We start from the raw sequence: 21,258 nt of genomic DNA, 5'->3' as shown, positions 1-21,258 counted from the left end.
GCCAGGCTTCATGACCTGAGTGCAATCTCTGGGACCCACATGGTTGAAGGAGAGGGCCAGGTACAAAAAAATTTAAAGATTGCAATTTTCATAAAAACTCCAAAGAGAAGTACAGCAGATTTTCCTCCTTCTGAAGATGGGAGAGTGAGTCTTAGAGCTTGATGATTGCTTTAAGTTTATTGGCCAGCCAGGCAGTGGTGGTGCACGCCTTTAATCCCAGCACTTGGGAGGCAGAGGCAGGTGGATTTCTGAGTTTGAGGCCAGCCTGGTCTTCAGAGCAAGTTCCAGGACAACCAGGGCTACACAGAGAAACCCTGTCTGGGGGAAAAAAGTTTATTGGCCAATCAGGAGACTCATTGAAAAAAATGGGGAGGGGTTAGGTGTGATGGCTCATGTACTTAACCCCAGCACCTGGGGAGGGAAGGCCAGGGCATGCTGAGTGTTCTGAGCCATCATGGACTACAGAGTGACACTCTTTAAGAAACCACATCAAATCAAACCAACTAAACAGCACGTGTCTTCTGCTCTACGCCCTATCTTCCTCCTGAGTTCATGGCCCCAGTACAAGTCCTCCGCAGCACAAGCTCAGAGCAAAAGACCTCAAGAGCAAACAAAGTGGCTCAGTGGGGAACGGCGCCTGTGGACAACCCTGGCTGTCTGAGTTGGATCTCAGGGATGTGCATGGAAGAAGCTGACTCTAAGTTGTCTGGATTTCCATGCACACTGTGGCTCCCGTGCTCCGCCCCCCCCAACATAAACAACAGAGTGGTCCCGAGAGCTCCTGTACTGTACGTGCATGTCACCTAGCGATGCCTGGTGGAGGCAGGATTTAGTTAGAGGCTGCCCTCCACTACATACTTACACCCTGCGTTCAAAAATGTCAAACGAGCTAAGTAAACGAACCAACAAAAAGGTCTCAATCGTGCAACACATGAAAAGTAAGAGGCTTTTATTTACTTTAGTATGTTCTTGGAGAAAATCATTCGCATGTAAAAATTAGACATCTGATAGGAGATTTAGTTATACTTTATTTTACACAAATCAATTTGTAGGGCAGACATAATTCTTCGGTTCAATGGGGCTTTCACATGATTACAGTCACAAAATTGGCACACTATATTAAAAACAAAACCAAACAGAGACAGACAGAATATGAAGGTTTATGCCAACTTAGACCTAGTGTGCACTGCCCTTGGTACAAGACTTGGAAGTGTCTGCTGGGAGCTTACCAAAATAGAACCAGAGGTCAGAGGTCACGAACGGCGGCTTAGAAAAGAAAACCTCTTTTCCAAGAGCTACTTGTTTTATAGAAAAATATTGCAAATAAAATTAGTGCTAGTTGAGGTGTTTATTTCAAAATCACATGTGGCGCACTGGTTCATGCCCACCCCTGGGGACACGGTGCCTGATGGAGCCTGCATGGCTGGCTAGGTGCAGGGTGACCACCCTTCCAGCTCGCTCAGGGTAATGATACATCCCGGCCTGCTGACCGACTGACCAGAAGTCACAAAATCATAGCATTCGCAGCCATTGGTACACTCAGAATTTGTTCCTAGTTTGAGACTCAGAAAAACTGCTCAGGAAACGTGACTTCATTTGTATTTCTTCCTGAAGGAAGGAAATTTGTAAAAAAAAAAAAAAAAATCTGTAATTGTAAAACAGATTTTTTTTTTAATAGCAAGAAATAGTAGCTGATTCTTTTTCATAGCTGGGATTTTACTCAGAGAGAATTCAAACTTTAATTTTGGTTATTGAGACAGGGTCTCACAAGGTCCAAGCTGGTCTGAAACTCTCTATGTAGCCCAGATTGGCCTAGGACTTATTGTAATTCTCCTGCCTCAGCTCCCTGAGTGCTAAGCTACCACACCTGGCTTCAAATGATCCTGTTTTCCTGAAGGGCCGGAGGCTAAGGAGCGGTTGGTGAGCTGAGGCTGCACCGCTTCTGGTAGTTCAACCCTCCTGAGTTCCCGTTCTTGATTATTCAATTTTAAAGGAAAGAGATCTTACAAGCTATGTACAGCAGTTTACACCTCGGCTTGCTTTCCACTCGGTGACTGGGTGAGATGAAATCATGACACGTATTCGTCACTGTAATCTGCGTAGGCACACGGCAGCGTCACTGGAGCGGGGAGGTCTTGAGCGGGATCATGATCCTGGACTCCATTTCCTGAATGAGTGGGACTGAAAAGAAGCGGAAGGTTACTGCCCTGGCCTTCCCAAGCCCACCGGGCAGAGACGGACACTGCGCCTGCTCAGACCAGAAACGCGTGTGCTGTTAGGAAGCGCAGAGTCTGAGCAACCGAGCCAGAAATCCCAACTCCATCAACAAGGATGTTACAGAAACTGAGAGTCGGCCGGCCGGCAGAGCTGCTTTTGATGAGAAATTAGGAAAGTCTTGGTTGCTGGGTGGTGGTGGCGCACGCTTTTAATCCCAGCACTTGGGAAGCAGAGGCAGGTGGATTTCTGAGTTCGAGGCTAGCCTGGTCAACAGAGTGAGTTCCAGGACAGCCAGGGCTACACAGAGAAACTCTGTCTTGGGAAATAAATAAATTAATAAATTAATAATAATAATAATAATAATAATAATAATAATAATAAAAGAAAAGTCTTGGTTATGAAAAAAAGCGCTTTCTCAAAGGTTATTTAAACTAAAACAGACAAACAAAACCCCAAATAATACTGCGTCTAAATGTATCCCACAGAAAAGTGAGATGGACATGGAAATAAATGGAAAAGAAAAACAATTTTTTTTTCATTTGAAAAATTTGTAAAAACGACTTCCAAATCACGCTCTGGAAACTGACGAGAAGCTTAGGGGGGACCAGAGGAGGCATGGTGCTCACACCTGTCACCCCAGAGTGTGGGAAGCCAGCCTGGGCTACAGAGAGAGAGACCCTGCATCAAAACGACACAAGAATAAAACACAACACTGCATATAGCCGCACTGTTGTGTTTCTTTTGTGACTGGCCTTCACTTTCTATGTAACCAAGGACCGCGCAGATCTGGAGCCTCCTACCTGCACTTTCGGGGTGCCGAGCTCGCCAATCTGCACCAGGCCTGGCTCAATTATGTGATTTTATTTGTTTTAACTAAAAAGACAAGCTATTTCTACTCCATCGGCTGCTCTCTTGCCTTCCTAGTAAGTATGTAGCTGAAATACCCTTCAGGGTTATATGCCAGTCTCTGTGAATTTAAGGCCAGACTGGTCTACATACTTGAATTCCAGGATAGCCAAGGCTACGTAGTGAGACCCTCTGGGAAAACCAATCAACCAAATATTAAATTTCTGATTATGTTTGGTTTTGGGGGCCAGGTTTGACCCATACCCTCAGACCTAAGTTAATTATTACCGTTGTTATTCTTATTGCTGGCATTTGTTTCTCTGTAGTCCAGCTTATCTTTTATGCTTAGCCTTCAATATGTGTATCCCACCATACCTATTCACAAAACTATTCTTTTTAATTGGTGTATTAAATGACTTTGGGGAACTGATGGTTTTAATAAAGAAAATTTTAGAAAAAAAAAGAAATATTCTTTCAGAGAACAAAGAAACTAAAAAAAAAAAAGTAATATTTGGGAAAAAAAAAAAAAAAAAGCTAGCCCAGTATGGTGGTGTCCTCCTTTGATCTCAGAACTTGGGAAACAGAAGCAGGTGGATCTCTGTGAGTTCGAGGCCAGCCTGGTCTACATAGTTGAGTTCCAGGACAGCCAAGGAATAAAATAATTAAATTAAAAAAAATTAAGCTATCCACATGTCTGAAAACTCTACAAGGCAATATAATCAAATATTATAAAATATATGTAATAAAAATCAATATTCTTATTTAATCTGTCCTCTGCTTTAAAAAATAGTTTATTAATTATATGCATATGTGTGTTTTGTGTTTGTGTGCTATACATTTTGTGCTCATAGAGGAAAAAAAAAAACACTGGATCCCTTGACCTGGAGTTACAGAGAGTTGTGAGCTACCATGAGGGCTAGGAATCAGACCCAGGTCCTCTGAAAGAGCAGCCAGTCTTTCCAGCCCCTTCCTGCTTTTTTTTTTTTTTTGTTTTTTGAGACAGGGTCTGACGCTGTAGGCTAGGCTGGCCCTCTCTTGTAACTTTCCTACCTCAGTTCCCCAAGGTGCTGGAATTACAGTCACGAGCCACCATGCTGGGTTAAAGAATCAAGATTCTTCATTTGAAACAAAATCAAGCCAGCATTTAGGAAAAAACTCTGGTCTGTCTCATGTCTTGCTAGCCTTACCTTCACACCCTAGCCTACCATGCCCACACTTTCCCAAACGCGCACTCCAAGCAGGAACCCGTCTCGGGGTCACTGACAGCTTACCTGTATAGTACACGAGCTCCTCCCAGCCATGCTTGTGCCAGGCCGCGTTCCGGATGTCCTCCCGGGTCTGAAGATCTTTATAAGCTTGAACAGAAGCACAGGAATGCGGCCTCAGTCAGACCCAATGCCCACCTTCTAGAAGCGCAGTCCTCAGCTAGCCAGATAGACAACCAACAGCATCAGACTCAGACTCTCCTTGTCTTTGCCTCTCAAGTGCTGGGATTACAGGCACATGCAATACGATCTGGGTAGAACATGAACTTTTGTCTTGGTTTGTAAATTTGAGATTTTAATTTATGTGTATGGACGGCTTGCCTGCGCGTGTGCGTCTATATGTATGTATGCAGGTGCAGTCTGTGCATGCCATGGAGGCCAGAAGAGAGCCACAGATTCTCTGGCTCTGGAGTTACAGGTGACTGAGAGCCACTAGGTGGAGGCTGGTAAATGAACTGGGTCCTCCCCTCTTCAAGAGTGCCGGTACCCTTAACCAGTGAGTCATCTCACCAGCTCTAGAACACACAGTGGTTTTATGGTTGTCTTCTGACGTTTGTTTATAAATTCTATACCTTTGAAAACTCGGAGCTTTGTGGGCTAAACCTCTCCTCAGCAGACAATGTCATATTCAGGTCAGGGCTGAGTGGGGGCCGAAAGGATGAAGGGTTACTGGTATAATCTATCATTAGCGCAGGGTTTGGGCTCTTAAACACCAGGCAAGCTCAGTTGAGGAGAGCCCTGGCTGCAGCAGGGGTTTCTGGGAGGAATGAAGACTACAGAAGTGCCCCTTTTTGCCTCAATGTATCTGCTGAGGCTTAGTTTCCCTCGGCTATGCTACTGGTAACCGGTCTGTGCTATTTGTGGCTGTTTGTTTGTTTTCTGATCAAGAGGAACCCAGGGCTTTTGCACATGCCAGGCAACTGTCTTGCCACCAGGCCATACCCTTGCTTCTTTTCATATATTTACATGTATGCTTGTATGCCTGTGTGATGTATGCCATGTGAGTGCAGGTGCCTGCAGAGGTCAGAAAGGCACTCGAGTTCTCTGAAAAGACAGTGAGTTCTTAATTGCTGCGCTATCCCTCTAGATCCTGGTGGTGGTTGTTGTTTTTCCAGGTTTAATGTTTATATATGTGTGTGTGTGTGTGTGTGTGTGTGTGTGTGTGTATACAAACATGCAGTGAAACAGAATTCTATCTACCTTCCTGTCCCCCTCCCCTCCCCAATACCCTATACCCTCCCCAGCAGCCCATTTTTCTGACCCTCGCTTGCTTTCTAGCTCAAGGCTGGTCTGGAACATGCCATGCGGCCCGTGCTGATGGTGAACTCTCAATCCTCCTGCCTCAGCTTCCTGAGCGCTGGAACTATTAGCCATGTGCTACCACATCTGACTTCATCCCAACCTGTCCCTGTTTATAAGCTGTGAATCCGCCGACCTCTTGCTATTGGCCTTTTTCTAGATAGTCCAGCATTTACCAGCCCTCCCCCCATGCTCGCCTTTCCTATAGTGTCCAAGGTTCTCAAGAGTAAAGGTTTATCCCACCATTCCAACTTAACTAGTAATGAATTCTTCAATCCCAGCAAATCACAAAAGAAGGAAAAATACACATACCCCAAAGATGGTGCACCATATAGAGCTGCCCAATTTGAGAGAAGAATCCCCCAACTGCCTCATTACTGTCCTGTCTAAAGCGAATGGCCCGGGCCCTGTGAGAGAAGAGCAGTGTCCGACAGTTAAGGAGAGTCAGGAGGCACTGGGGGCGCTCCTGCACACCTCGAATCCCAGCACTTGAAAGCAAAGGCAGGAGGATCTGCAGTAAGTTAGAGAGCAACCTGGGCTACACAGTGAGTCCAGGCTAGCCTGTGCTACGTACTGAGGCCCTTTCTAGGCACAGCAAAGAGTCAGACTATGTTCTCCACTCAGCCAGCTGTTAGGAATGAAGACTGGTTTAGCACTTGTCACGTTATTAAATACAATCAAGTTTTTATTTTATTTGGTTTTGGGGGGAAGTTAGGGCCTTCTTCTGTACCCTGGGCTAGCCTAGAACATATATAGCCTAATGACCTCAAACTCATAGTGATTTTCTCCCCTCAGTACTTAGAAGGCTAATTATTTTTGTGAGAAGTAGATAATATTTAATCTTGACTTTCCAAAAATAAAAACAGCAATATAAGGCCACTTCTGTTTATTATTAGTAGCAAATATATACTTCTAACACTTGATATAAACAGGAAGGGGAGGAGATGTGTTAAAAGGAACTGCTTCGTGGCTAACTTTGCAATCTATGATAACTCTCCTCACAATCTATGTCCACTGGCGTAACAGTGGCACCAGCGTTATGGGACAATCGTCTACTTCCTGGTTGGATTTAAGGTCTACTTCACAAGAGGAATCCACACTTGACACTACAGGTGAGGACAGCCTCTACTACTGTTCTGTTAAGTGGACACAGCAATAGAATGACTTATGCCAGGCCCGTAGATCAGCGCCTCGCTCAACCCTCACCGGAGCTTCTCTCGTAGACAACAATTAACAGACCCATAACTGGTCAACAGCAGAGAGTAAGGTGCTTTGGAGTGTCCAGTCCTATGGAGTCTCTATAAACATAAAAACCGCAAGGATCTATGCACTAGGGGTGGGGGCAAAAAGATTGTGAGAGCCAGAGGCGGTGGTGGATGACTTCAGGGAAGCCGTCTCCTAGACATAAATTGGCAATGCTTGTACGAACTCACAGAGACGGTGACAGCACAAGACCTGCAGAAGCTCGAGGCAGACAAAACCGCGACGTGGTGGAGGGGGGCTATGCGAGTCCTGCTCCTAGCTGAACAGTGACTGACACTGATGGCTGCTGAGAGTCAGGGTTTTAAGCCTTGATAAGAGGCCAGCCTGGTCTACAGAGTGAGTTCCAGGATAGCCAGGGCTACACAATGAAAGACTCTGGATCGTGCCTCAGAACAACTAATGAGAGAGAGAGAGAGAGAGAGAGAGAGAGAGAGAGAGAGAGAGAGAGACAGACAGACACATACAGAGACAGAGATGCTTCAGTAGAAGAAAGGGAGGAACCTTTGATACACAGCACCCACGGTGCCAAAGGGCAGCATATCTATGGGGGACCCCATTCCCGTGTACTGAAACAGACATAAAGGATACTCTTCCACAGCAGCAAGAGACTCTTAGGCCTTTTGGAAAGCTAGCACACGGGGTCCTGTAAGGAGGTCCCTTCCTGGCAGCACACTCTGTGCTCCAGTCAGGACTCTCACTGGTACAGTTGAAGCTGCCTGCAGCTTTTGATCTTTTCAGAGACCCAGGCACTGCGGTTCTTATAATGCACAGGACGTGCAGACATGTGGGCTACTGAGGCACACAGCACAGAGCCGAGATCAAAACGGCTTAAAATGGGCATTTGGGGTCTGCAGAGGCAGCTCAGTGTGCCCAGGCTGCTCTTCTAGAGGACCTGAACTTCGATTCTCTGTACCCCTGTCCGCGGGCTCATGACCACCTGTACCCTTGGCCCCCAGAGGTGCATGCATGTGCACGCACAGACACAAATGTAAAACCGATAAAAACAAATCCTTAAAAAAAAAAAAAAAAAAACAATGAAACCAACCAACTAACTAACCCTCTTCCTTTTCAAGATTTAACACCCCGGGCTGGAGAGGTGGCTCAGTGGTTAAGAGCACTGACTGCTCTTCCAGAGGTCCTGAGTTCAAATCCCAGCAACCACATCGTGGCTTACAACTGCCTATAATTCCAGTTCCAGGGGATCTGACACCTTCACAACAGACATATATGCAGTTAAAACATGAATGCACATGAAATAAGAATAAATAAATTGGGCTGGTGAGATGGCTCAGTGGGTAAGAGCACCCGACTGCTCTTCCGAAGGTCCAGAGTTCAAATCCCAGCAACCACATGGTGGCTCACAACCATCCGTAACGTGATCTGACTCCCTCTTCTGGAGAGTCTGAAGACAGCTACAGTGTACTTACATATAATAAATAAATATTTAAAAAAAAGAAAAAAAGAAAAAATAAATTTAAAAAAAAAAGATTTAACACCTCAAAAATTTAACACCTTGAAAAAAGCAACAGTTTTTAAAATAAATCTGTTTATTTTTTTAAAGATTTATTTACGTATTCATTTATTATTATATGTAAGTACACTGTCTTCAGACACTCCAGAAGGAGGAGTCAGATCTCATTACAGATGGTTGTGAGCCACCATGTGGTTGCTGGGATTTGAACTCAGGACCTCTGGAAGAGCAGTCAGTATTCTTAACCACTGAGCCATCTCTCCAGCCTCAGTTTTTTTTTTTTTTTAAACTTAAACATCATCTTTTACTGGCGCCAGCCACATTGAGTGAGACAATCTGAAATCTTGACAGTGTTTAAAATGTATTCTTCCCAAATTCACTTTTCTACCATCTCAGTTAAAAATGAAGGCAGGGGCTTCAAAGGATGTAGCAATCTCATCCCCACAGGAGAGCAAAGCTGGGGTCTCTCCGGGCATCCTTGCAGTGGATTACCCAGGAAATCCATGGTACTACCCATGGCTCTGAGCTGGTCTCAGGCACACGAAGGGTTTAGCAGGGGTAAAGTCTGGGGCGACAGATTCATCCTCATTTATTTAAATGATCAGGACCTGAAAAATAAGCTACTAACATCTACTGTAAGAAAAATAACCCTTAAGGGTCAGGCCAGGCTACTTTTTTTGTTTGTTTGTTTGTTTGTTTGTTTTTGTTTTTTTGGAGACAGGGTTTCTCTGTGTAGCCCTGGCTGTCCTGGAACTCACTCTGTAGACCAGGCTGGCCTTGAACTCAGAAATCCGCCTGCCTCTGCCTCCCGAGTGCTGGGATTAAAGGCGTGTGCCACCACGCCCTTCGACCAGTGCTTTTTCTTAATGGTGGGAAGCCTTACGTACCGAATGCAAACACTAAAGGGGCTCAGAACCAGAGGAGTGCCCTATTCCATTAGTGACTGAGACAGCCTACTGGAAACCACTTTGCACACCCCAACTCTCCTTCACGTAGACGAGCCTCCTAAGCGTGACCCCACCAAAGCTTCCAGTTTCCTCTGCCAGGAATGACCCATGGATTATCCATAAATTTTACAGATATCGTCACAAAAATTACAAATATGATCAATTATCTTGAATTAAGGAAATCAGTCAAACTGTGCACTGTAACTGCTGAGGGGGGGAGAAGAGTTTTCCGCTGATTATGACAAGATATTCTGGATGATTCATTTCATTCTGAAGTTTTCCAATTCGGTTACGGGAGGCAAAGAAAATATACTTGCCGTAGCCTGGTAATAACGACAAACGTGTGCCGCAGAGGAGATCACCATCTTAATAGTTACCCTACACGCAAAATATAAATCAAATGCGGAACCTGCTATATAGGAAGTTTAACATAGCCAAGTAACCTCAATACATCCTGTGGCCGCTCTGTGAGTGGAAGTTGATTAGTGTCATCGAAGTGCTATGACCATCTCCAGTTACAGGCTGACACAATGGTCCTCAACCTGCAGGGGGTCACCTAAGAGCATCAGTGAACATGAATATTTACATTACAACTCATAACAGTAACAAAATTAGTTATGGAGGAGGAATGAAAATGTCACAGTTGGGGGTCACCACAACATGAACTGTAATAAAGGGTCACAGTGTGAGGAAGGTTGAGAGAGCCAATGGCATAAAATGCACAGCTCCAAAGCATGAACAACCCCCCTTGATAAAATGGTGCCTATCATAGTATATAACCAAACATGTACTCCTTTTTTGCTTGTTTGAGGCAGCATCTCAGTAGCTTGGGCTAGACTCAAACTTGCTATGTAGCTAAGGATCGCCTTGATCTGCTGATCTTCCTGCCTCTACCTCTCGGATGCTGGGAGCGCAGTGTATGCTACCACACCGAGCTTGATCGAGCTTTTGCACAGAGCTTAAGAACTTGTGCCTAGCTCAGATGCATACAGACTTTCCCTAAGCTTTCATCTAAACACGCCACGCTTCAGTTCTTACATTTAAAGGAACTGTTTATTTTACATGGATGAGTGTTTACATGCATGGATGTACGTGCACTGTGTGTGCACAGCGCCCTCAGAGGTGAGTAGAGGGCAGCAGACACCCTGGAATGGGAGCTACAGACTGCTGTAAGCTGTCATGGTGCCAAGAGACAACCTGGGTCCTCTACATGAACAGCAACTGCTCTCCTCTGAGCCATCTCTCCAGCCTCTTGAGTTCCTTTGTTTTTTTGTTTTTTTTTTTGTTTTTTTTTCATGTGAGGCAGAAGTGTAAACTCAACCTTGTTTTTTTTTTTTTTTTTTTCCCACATACCGAGTTTCCCCAGCATCTTTCAATGAAATAACTCTCTTCCCTCTCTGAAGGAAGATTTACCTCGGCATACTTGCCCATAAATGAATCAAGTGTTAACGTCTAGTTCTTCAGTTCTGTATCACTGATCTATATGCCAAAACTATACTTTTTCTTTTAAGACAATGTCTTCCTTCCCCCACCTTCCCTTTCGCTCCGGCCTCACTCTATTTGGTTCTCATTACGGATGGTTGTGAGCCACCATGTGGTTGCTGGGATTTGAACTCAGGACCTCTGGAAGAGCAGTCAGTGCTCTAAACCGCTGAGCCATCTCTCCAGCCCCTTGTTTACTTTTTTAAACCTAAGGATTTACCGCATGAAGCAGGTGTTGAGGCACACACTTGTACATCAGGAACCTGGGAGGCAGAAGCAGACAGATCAGGAGTTCAAGGCCTGTCTTGTTATACAGTGAGTTTGGGATATGAGATTATTTAAAAAAAAAAAAGCAACACAAGCAAAAATCATTCATGATATGGCTTGAAATAATCTATTAATGAGACCAACAGACTCAACCCTGTAACATACTTACCAGTAGTTGCCCCACTCGATCATTGTTCCTGGCTGAAAGGGAATTTAGATGTTGGTTAGTTGTATCAAAAAATCATAGAACAGGAACAAAACTGTGTCTGTGCTGTGACTTAATATTTTATGGTGTCATATGAACAGACAACCTTCGTACAGCCCAAGGGGAAGCCATCCTCACTGGTGATTAAGCCACTGTTAGTCCATCTCTAGTCTCTGATGGACCTCTCTCCATCTTCCCCAGCACAAAGACCATTATTAGGCCACTCTTTAACGCTACTGCCGCTGGAGGCTGGGGAGGATGACCGGTGTGCACAGGGGGAAGGTGGTCAGTCGACACAATTAACCATGGTTTCTATCCTAAGTACAATTAGAGGCTACCCGGAAAGACGAGGCTGTATCTAGGTCATTCTTTTTTTTGTTTTGTTTTTGTTTTGTTTTTTCGAGACAGGGTTTCTCTGTATAGCCCTGGCTGTCCTGGAACTCACTTTGTAGACCAGGCTGGCCTCGAACTCAGAAATCCGCCTGCCTCTGCCTCCTGAGTGCTGGGATTAAAGGCATGCGCCACCACGCCCGTAGGTCATTCATTTTTAAGTTTTTATTCAGTTCTTTTTTGTTGTTGTTTTGAGAAAGGACTTCTCTGGGTAGCCGTGGCTGGCTGGAACTTTCTCTATAGACCAGGGTGGCTTTGAACTCAGAGAGATTCGGCACTCTAGGGCAGCTATTATCTATTGTGCCTGGCTCTGCACGTGATGTTTTTCTTCTGTTGCCTGGAGCTGGGGATGCAATGTGGCTCAGGAACAGTGTCTGCCTGTATAGACCGGGTGTAGCAGGGCTCACCGTGAGCCCCGTGTCCAGAAGGGAGGAGGAGGAGAATCTGCTATAGCAGAGACTTCAAGTACTACAGTTTGGGAATACCCAGGGGCCCGCCTGTTCAGATGAGAAGGGGAGGGGGGAGGGGGGAAAGATTGTGGGAGGGGGTGATGGGAGGGGACAATGAGTGGGATATAAAAAAAATTAAATTAAAAAAAAAAAAGCAGGGCAGTGGTGGCACACGCCTTTAATCCCAGCACTTGGGAGGCAGAGGCAGGCGGATTTCTGAGTTTGAGGTCAGCTTGGTCTACAGAGTGAGTTTCAGGACAGCCAGGGCTATACAGAGAAACCCTGTCTCAAAAAAAAAAAAAAAGTTATTTGGAAAAACATCAAGTAATAAACACTATATATAATGACTTAAATACAAAAGAACTTAACAGAAGAGAAGGGATAGGAAAGAGGAAAAAAAGTCAAACAAAAAAGACTTGATGGGGTGTGGGGCTGGGGAGCTGGGAACAAGTCAGATCAAAATACAAGATGGATGTGGTGGTAATGCCTGTAACGCCAACACTCAGGGAGGGAGGAGCTCAAGTTCAAGGGCAGCCTGGGCTACCGGAGACCCTGTTTCCAATCATTGCCACTGCCCCCTCAAAAATGAACGTAAGACTCCAAACACACATAACAAAATGCTCACTTCCATTTTCCTGTCTGCATCAGGAAGCAGGGAAGGACAGCCAGCGTGCACCTGTCTGCTACTTACTCGGAGTTGGTAGGACCTGAGTTCGTATATATTGGGGCCCGGTCTTGGCACTGGCTCATTCCAGAAACTGAACTCCAGCAGCAGCTGGTTCTTCCTGGAGAGAAGCATGTCACTTCTGGCCTTTCGGAAATTTACAAATTCCTTTGGGTGAAAGAGAATATGCTCATGAAATCTTCAGATACTTGCATGAAGATATGCTTTAATAACATCTACATACCGGTAACAGGATATAGATATAGACAGGGTCTCTCTGGGTAGCCCTGGCTGTCCTGGAACTCTCTGTAGACCAGGCTGGCCTCCAAGGTGTGTGCCACCACACCCAGCTTCCATCTTAGTTTTGAATCTATTGCACGGAAATAACGAATTCCTAACCAATGAATTAACTTCCTAACATATACCAGGTTTTTTGCTTGTTTGTAAAGATTTCTTTATTTTATTTCCTGTGTATGATTGTTCTACCTGTCTGCATGTATATGCACCATGCATATGCCTGATACCCATGAAGGTCAGAAGAGGGTACAAGATCCCCTGGATATCTTATACCTGGAGTCACGATGGTCGTGAGCTGATATGTTAGTGTGGGAACCAAACCTTGGTCTTCAACAAGAACAACACGTACTTTAAACCACTAAGCAGGGTCTGATTCCCAGCATCATAGAAGGCAGGTATGGAGGTGCACACTTACGGCCCCAGGGTTTGGGAGGCAGGGCAATCAGGAGCTCACGGCCATCCCTGGGTACGTAAGGGACTTGAGGCTAGTCTGAGCTAGATGAGACCATTTCAAACAAACAAACAAACAAGCAAAAATTCAAAAAGAAAACAAACAGTGAGTAAGTGGTTGAGCTGCTAATGTTATCCAGGGCTGTGTCTACCATGCAGCTTAGCCAGTGTCAAAGCACTGTCTCCTCACTTGCAATGTCGTATCATGGAGGATCTGTGATTTTGATGGTATTAAAACGGGCAATCTCATGCTTATATACAACTTTAAGAGTTCATACAACGAAATTTCTACTGTGAAGGCTGAATGGCTTAATAACAAAAGCTAATAACAGTGTTGTCATGAAGTTCTGTGTGAATACACATTAGACTGCACAAGCACGTGCGCGTGCGTGTATTTTTCAAGTACACACACACACACACACACACACACACACGCACGCACATGTATTTTTCAAAGTTACCTGGTTTTCTTTGAGTTTATTCATGACCTCCGTGAGGGCTGGATAGCCTCCTTCATACCTCCAGAGGTGGACTGAAATGGATTTTAAAAGACAGAAAACATTTAGTGTCAAGAAACTCTTCCCTTGACAATATAGGTGCATGCTCTGTGAACACAGTAGCACACTGTAGTGTGCCTTGTATCCATCACGTGAACACAGTACAACATTGTACTGAGCCTTGGATCCACCACGTGAACATGGTAAAATATTATAGTGTGCCTCGTATCTGCCCTTGAGTTATCTTATGTTTCCATAACAGATTCGGGCATTTTTTAAAGAAGTCGTTTTACAGCTAGTGACTGAAGACATCAGTCATTTGATCCATGAAAGCAGAATGAGACTCGAGAAGGATTGCAAAAACAAGCATTCACTGACCAGACCATTCAACGAGAGGACTGCAGAGCTACGTGAGGAAGAGCTAGCCATCCCAAAGGCGTCTGCTTCCTACCTGCTTGATCCTGCTCGCCATACCACGTGTTCCACGTCCCCACCAGGGTACAAGGGTACTGCTTGCCTTCGTGGATCTTTGGTAACACTTCTTGACTTAAAGAGAAGAGACAGCGGCGCCGATTAAACAGGGGAGCCATTTCCCCGAAAGCATCAGCTGGAATGCAAACCACTGCCTGCCTGTTCTGCCGACTGCCTCTACAACATACGTGGTTTGGATTTGAGTGTTTTATCTGCATGTGTATCTGTGTACCATGAGTGTGCCTGGTACCCACAGACGCCAGAAGACAGCATCCGATCTCGTGGAACTAGAGTTATGAATGGTTGTAAACCATCGTGTAGGCTCTGGGACTTGAATCTGAGTCCTCTGGAAGAGCAACGAGTGCCCAAAGCCACTGAGCCATCTCTCCAGCCCTCCAAGGCAGACTTAGAAGATGACATCCATCCGGAACTGAAGGGTCAGCCACATTCTGCTGTAGATCAGCCCCCAACTTATCAACAGCTTAGGCTTTAACCCCGGGTTATCTGCAAGAGTTACAAGCAACTCCTGCACACTGATAGAGGTGTTTACAGAGGACCAAAGGTCCCAGGCTCCAGGAGCCCCGGCTCCACTGTTTGCTATTTTAGGAGAAAGAACAAAGCTATTTAGGAATGCAATGTTTGCAACAGTTAGGTTCTGCGGCTTCCCATAAAGAATGAAAGTCAGGAATTACACACAAGGCCATGGAAGAGATAGATCAGAGCGTGGGGGGAAGCATTCAAGGCAGAGGGGAGCACTAGGCAGCTCAGCAGGGCAAGGCACTGGGAGCAGGCTGTGGGGTGGGGGGTTGGGGGGGACCTCCAGACACTGTGTGATCTAAGAGTGGGTGAATCAAAACAACATACACGTGAAGCAACAACTCGACTCAGCCAGCTCGGGTGTCTCAGAGGTCTCACGATGAACACACCAACCAATTCAGGACCACCAGGAATGGGACTGATGCCTGAGCCTTGACAAGTCATGGCCACGCGTGTCTTTTAACAGGCATCATATCTGAGCTTAACTCCACAGTAACCTTCCTTTGGTGTAGGCATGGTCTCATGTAGCTGACATTGACTGACCTTAAACTGGGGACTGACTCTTCTTAGGTACTAGCGTCTGCCTCTATGCCTGGCTATACAGAACATTAGCACTAGATCCTGTCTTAAAAACAAAATGAAAGAAAAAAGAAATGCTACTTGATTAGTGTTGACAACACATTGTGATTACCGGAGGATGGTGACAAGTGCTACACATTGTTGTTTAGTGTTTTTTCTTTTGTTTTGTTTTTTGATTTTTTTGTTTTCTAACACAGGATTTTGCTGTGTATCCCTGGCTAGCTTGGAACTTGCTATGTCAACCACACAGGCTTCCAACTTGCAACGATCCTCCTGCCTCTGCCCCTACCCTCCTTTGTGCCAATGTCTGGATTACAGTCATGTGCTACCACTATCGAGCATCCTGACGTAAGCAGGAGGTAAACAACTGTGCAGTGGAGCTACTGGGGAGGAGTGGCATCAGTGTGCACAAACAAGGTGGGGACCAGAGAGGTACAGGGGAGGGGGTAAGGGTGGGGTGGGGGTAAGGGTGGGGCAGACAGTGGGCCCTAGGTAGCTACACAGACTCACATATGGAATCAGTCGGTCCTTGTGCAGAGCCCCACACTTGCTCTGATAAGCCCTGGCCTTATCTAGGCAGGGGCTGTGAGGCAGGCAGTACTTGTACTGAGAACCGACTGGATGGGTGGGCAGTGTCTCCTAACAGGGGCCTCTAAAGGTGGCAGTTACATTGCGCGGGAATAGGTGCTGCTCAAAGTTGTATAGCAAAGGAAAACAAACAAACAAACAAATAAAAATAAACCACAGTGTGGGAAGAAAACACAACTCAAGTAGATAGAGGTAGTGAGAATTTTTGTTTCTTTGAAAATCACAGAAATATTATGGGATGTTTTCATTTCAATCCCAGGTAAGAGATATGGGGCTGCTTTGGACTGTCCACAGCAGCTGACTGTGATATGTCTCGTGCTCTGGCAGGGGTGTGATTTTGCCAGTGGCAGATAGTTTCTGCAACTGTGTGATATCTGGAATTCTGGGGACTTTTCAGAGGGTGTTTAAATGGTAAGACCCTGAGAGGTTGTTTGCTATTACTGTTGGTTCCTGTTTGTTAAGTAATTGTGCTCAAAAAGAAATGAGAGGAAGAAAAAATTAGATTTTCTGATGGCAAAGATCAAACTCGCCCCAAGGAACTCTATGTCCCCAGTCAGCAGGAAGGAGTCTAAGGATAACATCATTCCCTCTCCCTCTCTCTTTTCTTCTTTCCTATCTAGTGTTGGGGGTTGAAACGTGGAAAAGGTGGAGAGCGGTGGAAGAAAAAGAACCTACAAAGTAGCCAAAAGTCTGACTACAGATTGTCTGACATACTTTGGGGTAAGGGGTCACTAGGACAGTAAGGGACATGTTGTTCCAGGCCAGGAGGGCAGGCAGAGATAAAGTTAACTTGGGGACAGGGCTTGGGTAGGCTGAGAGTGAGTTGGAGGAGGAGACTTGCGGGCACCCTGATATAAGGCACATGAAGAATGCCAGCCCTCGGTGATTCATCTCCGAGAACCCAAAAAAGGGTTAACTATAACACAGCAGGGACAGGAGAGCTGGAGATTGTGGTGTGGAGTCTGAAGTGAGATTTAAACTCACTAAAGACACCCAGCCAAGAATCTAAGACAGGACACAGACAGGACACAAAGATGACCAGGGAGGCAGAGCACAGGGAGTACGCCATTTGGTGAGGGAAAAACTGAGAGATCAACATCTTTGGTTTTGGTCATATTTATTTACTTTAAAAGTTTACTATTGCCAGGCGGTGGTGGCGCATGCCTTTAATCCCAGCACTTGGGAGGCAGAGGCAGGTGGATTTCTGGGTTCGAGGACAGCCTGGTCTACAAAGTGAGTTCCAGGACAGCCAGGGCTACACAGAGAAATCCTGTCTCGAAAAAAACAAAAGCAAAACAACAACAAAAAACCCAAACCAGGGGCTGGTGAGATGGCTCAGCGGTTAAGAACACTGACTGCTCTTCCAAAGGTCTCGAGTTCAAATCCCAGCAACCACATGGAGACTCACAATCATCCATAATGAGATCTGACGCCCTCTTCTGGTGTGTCTGAAGACAACTACAGTGTACTTACATATAATAACTAACTAACTAAATGTACATGACAACACCTGCAGCAAATCTGTCTCCAGTTTCCCAGCTTCTACACTCCACAGGGAACCACTGCTTAAAAAAAAAACAAAACCCAAACCAACAAAACAAAACAACCCTCCCCCCCCCCAAAAAAAAAAAAACAAAGTTCACTATTGTTGTTTTGAAATGGGATTTCTCTATATATCTATCCCTGGCTATCCCAGGACTTTCTCTGTAGATCAGGCTGGCCTTGAACCTAAGAGATCTTCTTGCCTTTCCCAAGGGCTGGAATGAGAGCCATGTGGCACCAAATATGGCCAAGATTTATTTTTATTTTACCTGTATGGGCAGTTTTGCTTGCATCAATGTCTATGTACCATGTGCATGCAGTTCCCATGGAAGCCAGAAGAGGGTGCTGGATCCCTTGGAATTTAAATAAGAATGGACCCCATAGGCTCATATATTTGAATGCTGGGTCCCCAGTTGGTAAAACTTCCTTAGGAAAGGATTAGGTGTGGCTTTGTTGGAGGAGGTGTGACATGGGTGTGTGGGTGTGTGGGTGTGTGTGTGTGTGTGTGTGTGTGTTGGACTCTGAAGCCTCAAACGCCCAGCCCATTCCCAGCTAGCTCTCATGCTTGTGAATCAGGATGTAAGCTATGGGCTACTGCTCTACCAGCTACCTACCTGCCAGTCTGTTTGCCATGATGGCCACAGACCCACTTTCTCACTGAGCCTCCAATAAGATACTGCTTCTGTACTGTATGTACGTTACCGTGGTCATGATATCACAGCACAGCAACAGAAAAGTAACTAAAGACAGTTACTGTCCATCATGTGGGTACTGGGAACTGAACCCGGGTCCTCTACAAGAGCAACAAGCACTCCTAACCACTGAGCCATCCCTCTAGCTTCTTTATTTTTAATTTATTGGAAAAAAAAATTAGCCAGACAGGGTGTCACCATGTGGCTTTGGCTGGCCTGGAACGTGATATGTAGACCACACTGGCCTGGAATTCACAGAGCTCTGCCTGCCTCTGCATCCCACGTGCTGGCATTAAAAGCAGGCATCATCACACCTGGCTAACTTTTTTAAGTTTTAGAAAGAATTACACACTCCAGCTCAAGCTGTGTTCCAGCCAGAGACTCACTGTGAAGTCAAGGATGACTCTGAACGCCTGTCCTTTCTGTCTTTATCTTTATGAGCTGGCATTACAGGCCTGTTACTGAGCCCACCCCAGGTCCTCACACAGGGCTTTGAGACGGCAGGTTCACTTAGGGAAAAACAATAGAGGTCCTACTTCTCCCCCTCCCCAAGCTGGCCCCTGCTCCGACCATATTTTTATTTCATACACTGTAGCTGTCTTCAGACACAGCAGAAGACGGCATCAGGTGCCCATTACAGACGGTTGTGAGCCACCATGTGGTTGCTGGGAATTGAACTCAGGACCTCTGGAAGAGCAGTCAGTGCTCTTAACCACTGAGCCATCTTTCCAGCCTGAGGTCCTACTTCTAATACTTGTAATTGCTAACACTCCACGCTGGCCAGAGAAGGAAGTTCTTTATGCACAGGCAGCCAGGAAGGCCTGAACAGATTCAAGGCGCAGACAGTCTTTCTGGGTCCCGATTGAGCAAACTGTGAGTGCTTAAAGGTGCCCCTGGCAGTGTCCCCCCTCCTCCATCCCTCCCAAGTGCCCTGGCAGTCCTCTGGCTAGCCTTTGAGCACTCAGCTTTAGGGGATCAAAGATCTCTCCCGAGCTACTGATTGTCAGCGGAGCCCACATGTATGAACATCATTACATGCCTCCCTTCCTCCCAGGAAATGATAGTTTGAGATACACACCAAATTTTGTTGTATGCGTCTAGGCATTCCGGCTTAACGTTGTGAACTGAAAGGAAAGAAAATGCAATGATAAACTTAATGGTTGAATGGACAGACGGACAGACAGGCAGACAGACAGAGCCAACTATCAGGCCAGTGGGGCCGCTACTCACACTGTAACTTGTACAGACTGCTCGTCTCCTTTTTGGCTAGGAGGTTGGAGTGGGCATCTTTCCTTGGATCGACCTTTCTGACAAACAAGGACTTTAGCCAGCTGTCTTCCCGAGCTCGGTGACTTGAGGATGTCACTGTCCTAGGGGAGAACAAAATCGGTGCTCTGAGTCTTCACGAGTGTGGAGACCTTCACCTTCTCCAGTACTGCCACACTCCCAGGAGCATAAATCCCTACCTCTGGGGCCGGGTGGGGGAGGCAAGATGAGCAAGACATAAGGATAAATACACAAAACCCATCATTAGAGCAAAGACAGTGAAAAAGTAAGTCTAGAGTTTGTGATAAATGTGTGAATATATATTTTATGTGTATGTATATGTGTTTGTATCTTTACGTGTCCACATTCACACGTGGAAGTCAGAAGACAACCTTAGGTGTCATTCCTCAGGTTCCCCCTCCCTCCCCCCCTTTCACAACTGGAGACTGAATTTAGGGCCTCACAAATATTAGGCAAGTGGGACCAACAGCCCCAGCCTGCTTTAAAAAAAAATTTTTTTTTTTTTTTGAGTCAGGGTCTCATTGTGTAGCCCTGGCTGGCCTGGGACTCTATATAAATCAGACAGGCTTTGAACTCACAGAGATCCTCTTCCCGCTGCTTCCCAAGTGCTGGGATTAAAGGCGTGCATCATCTGGCCCAGTCTGGTTTGTGTATTTGAGACAGGGTCTCTTGTTGTCTTGGAATGCATCAAATATGTTAGTGGACTGACCAACAAGTCTCTGCTTCCCCAGTGCTGGATTATAAGCTACACCTGACTCTTTTTTGTTTATTTGTTTGTTTGTTTTTTTGAGACAGGGTTTCTCTGTGTAGCCCTGGCTGTCCTGGAACTCACTCTGTAGACCAGGCTGGCCTGGAACTCAGAAATCCGCCTGTCTCTGTCTCCCAAGTGCTGGGATTAAAGGAGTGCGCCACCACCGCCTGGCCTAACTCTTTTTAAAAAGAGAACGTGAGGGATGCTCCGGAGGCAGAGGCAGGCAGATCTCCAAGTTTGAGGCCAGCCTGGTCTATAGAGGGAGTTCCAGGACAGCCAGGGCTACACAGAGAAATTCTGTCCTGAAAACCAAAACAAGAAGAACAGGCTACTGTTCCATTTTGCTGTATCACAGGTCAAAGCTCCTTCGTTATGGGTTAATGTCACTGTCACAAGGACAGGAGTCTGTCCCACATAACTAATTCTGCACCGACTCTTCCTCGACTTTGTGCTCTCTCTCTTTTGTTATACTTGTTTGCTTGTGTAGATGATGTAAGAGGTCAGTTCTCTTCTTCCACTGTGGAGGGCCTGAGGGGCAAACTCAGGTTGTCAGACCTGGTGATGGGACACTTTACCCTTTGGCTGTCTTGTCAGCCTGCTTTGTACTTCAAAATTTGTTATTATTACTCTGTTGGTGTCTGTGAGTGTAGAGGGGTGTGTGTGCGCACGTGCCACAGGACCCTTGTGGAGGTCAGCACAGCTTTTAGGAGTTCTTTCTTTTCATCTAGTTGGCCAGGATCTCTTGTTTCTGATACGCTGCATTATACTCCAGGCTAACTGGCCCTCAAGTGTCTGGGCAATT

At 45.8% G+C, this 21,258-nt stretch overlaps 1 protein-coding gene across 4 annotated transcripts in view; it reads right to left on the bottom strand.

Moving 5' to 3' along the window:
* Positions 1-932: 932 nt before the first annotated feature.
* Nipsnap2 (nipsnap homolog 2) overlaps positions 933-21,258 on the bottom strand; it is a 33,312-nt gene continuing 12,986 nt past the window's right edge. Inside the window, exons 2-11 of one of the 4 annotated variants that reach the window (XR_377054.4) lie at positions 19,649-19,788; positions 19,497-19,542; positions 14,461-14,555; positions 13,974-14,044; positions 12,793-12,933; positions 11,227-11,258; positions 9,626-9,686; positions 5,940-6,034; positions 4,335-4,488; positions 933-2,181 (exon numbers count right to left, since the gene is read on the bottom strand). Coding sequence is in view for 1 of the 4 variants with exons in the window: in NM_008095.4 (NP_032121.3) it covers positions 2,117-2,181; positions 4,335-4,418; positions 5,940-6,034; positions 11,227-11,258; positions 12,793-12,933; positions 13,974-14,044; positions 14,461-14,555; positions 19,497-19,542; positions 19,649-19,788 (769 nt within the window). In the remaining 3 variants the exon portion in view is untranslated. The remainder of the gene's footprint in view (positions 2,182-4,334; positions 4,489-5,939; positions 6,035-9,625; positions 9,687-11,226; positions 11,259-12,792; positions 12,934-13,973; positions 14,045-14,460; positions 14,556-19,496; positions 19,543-19,648; positions 19,789-21,258) is intronic. The other 3 variants (XR_377052.4, XR_377051.4, NM_008095.4) reach the window with 3 other exon arrangements.

Source organism: Mus musculus, chromosome 5 (assembly GCF_000001635.26).
Source record: "Mus musculus strain C57BL/6J chromosome 5, GRCm38.p6 C57BL/6J".
Classification (NCBI taxonomy): domain Eukaryota; kingdom Metazoa; phylum Chordata; class Mammalia; order Rodentia; family Muridae; genus Mus; species Mus musculus.
The sequence above is the reverse complement of the archived record's forward strand: the minus strand, read 5'-3'. Positions and strand labels throughout refer to the sequence as shown.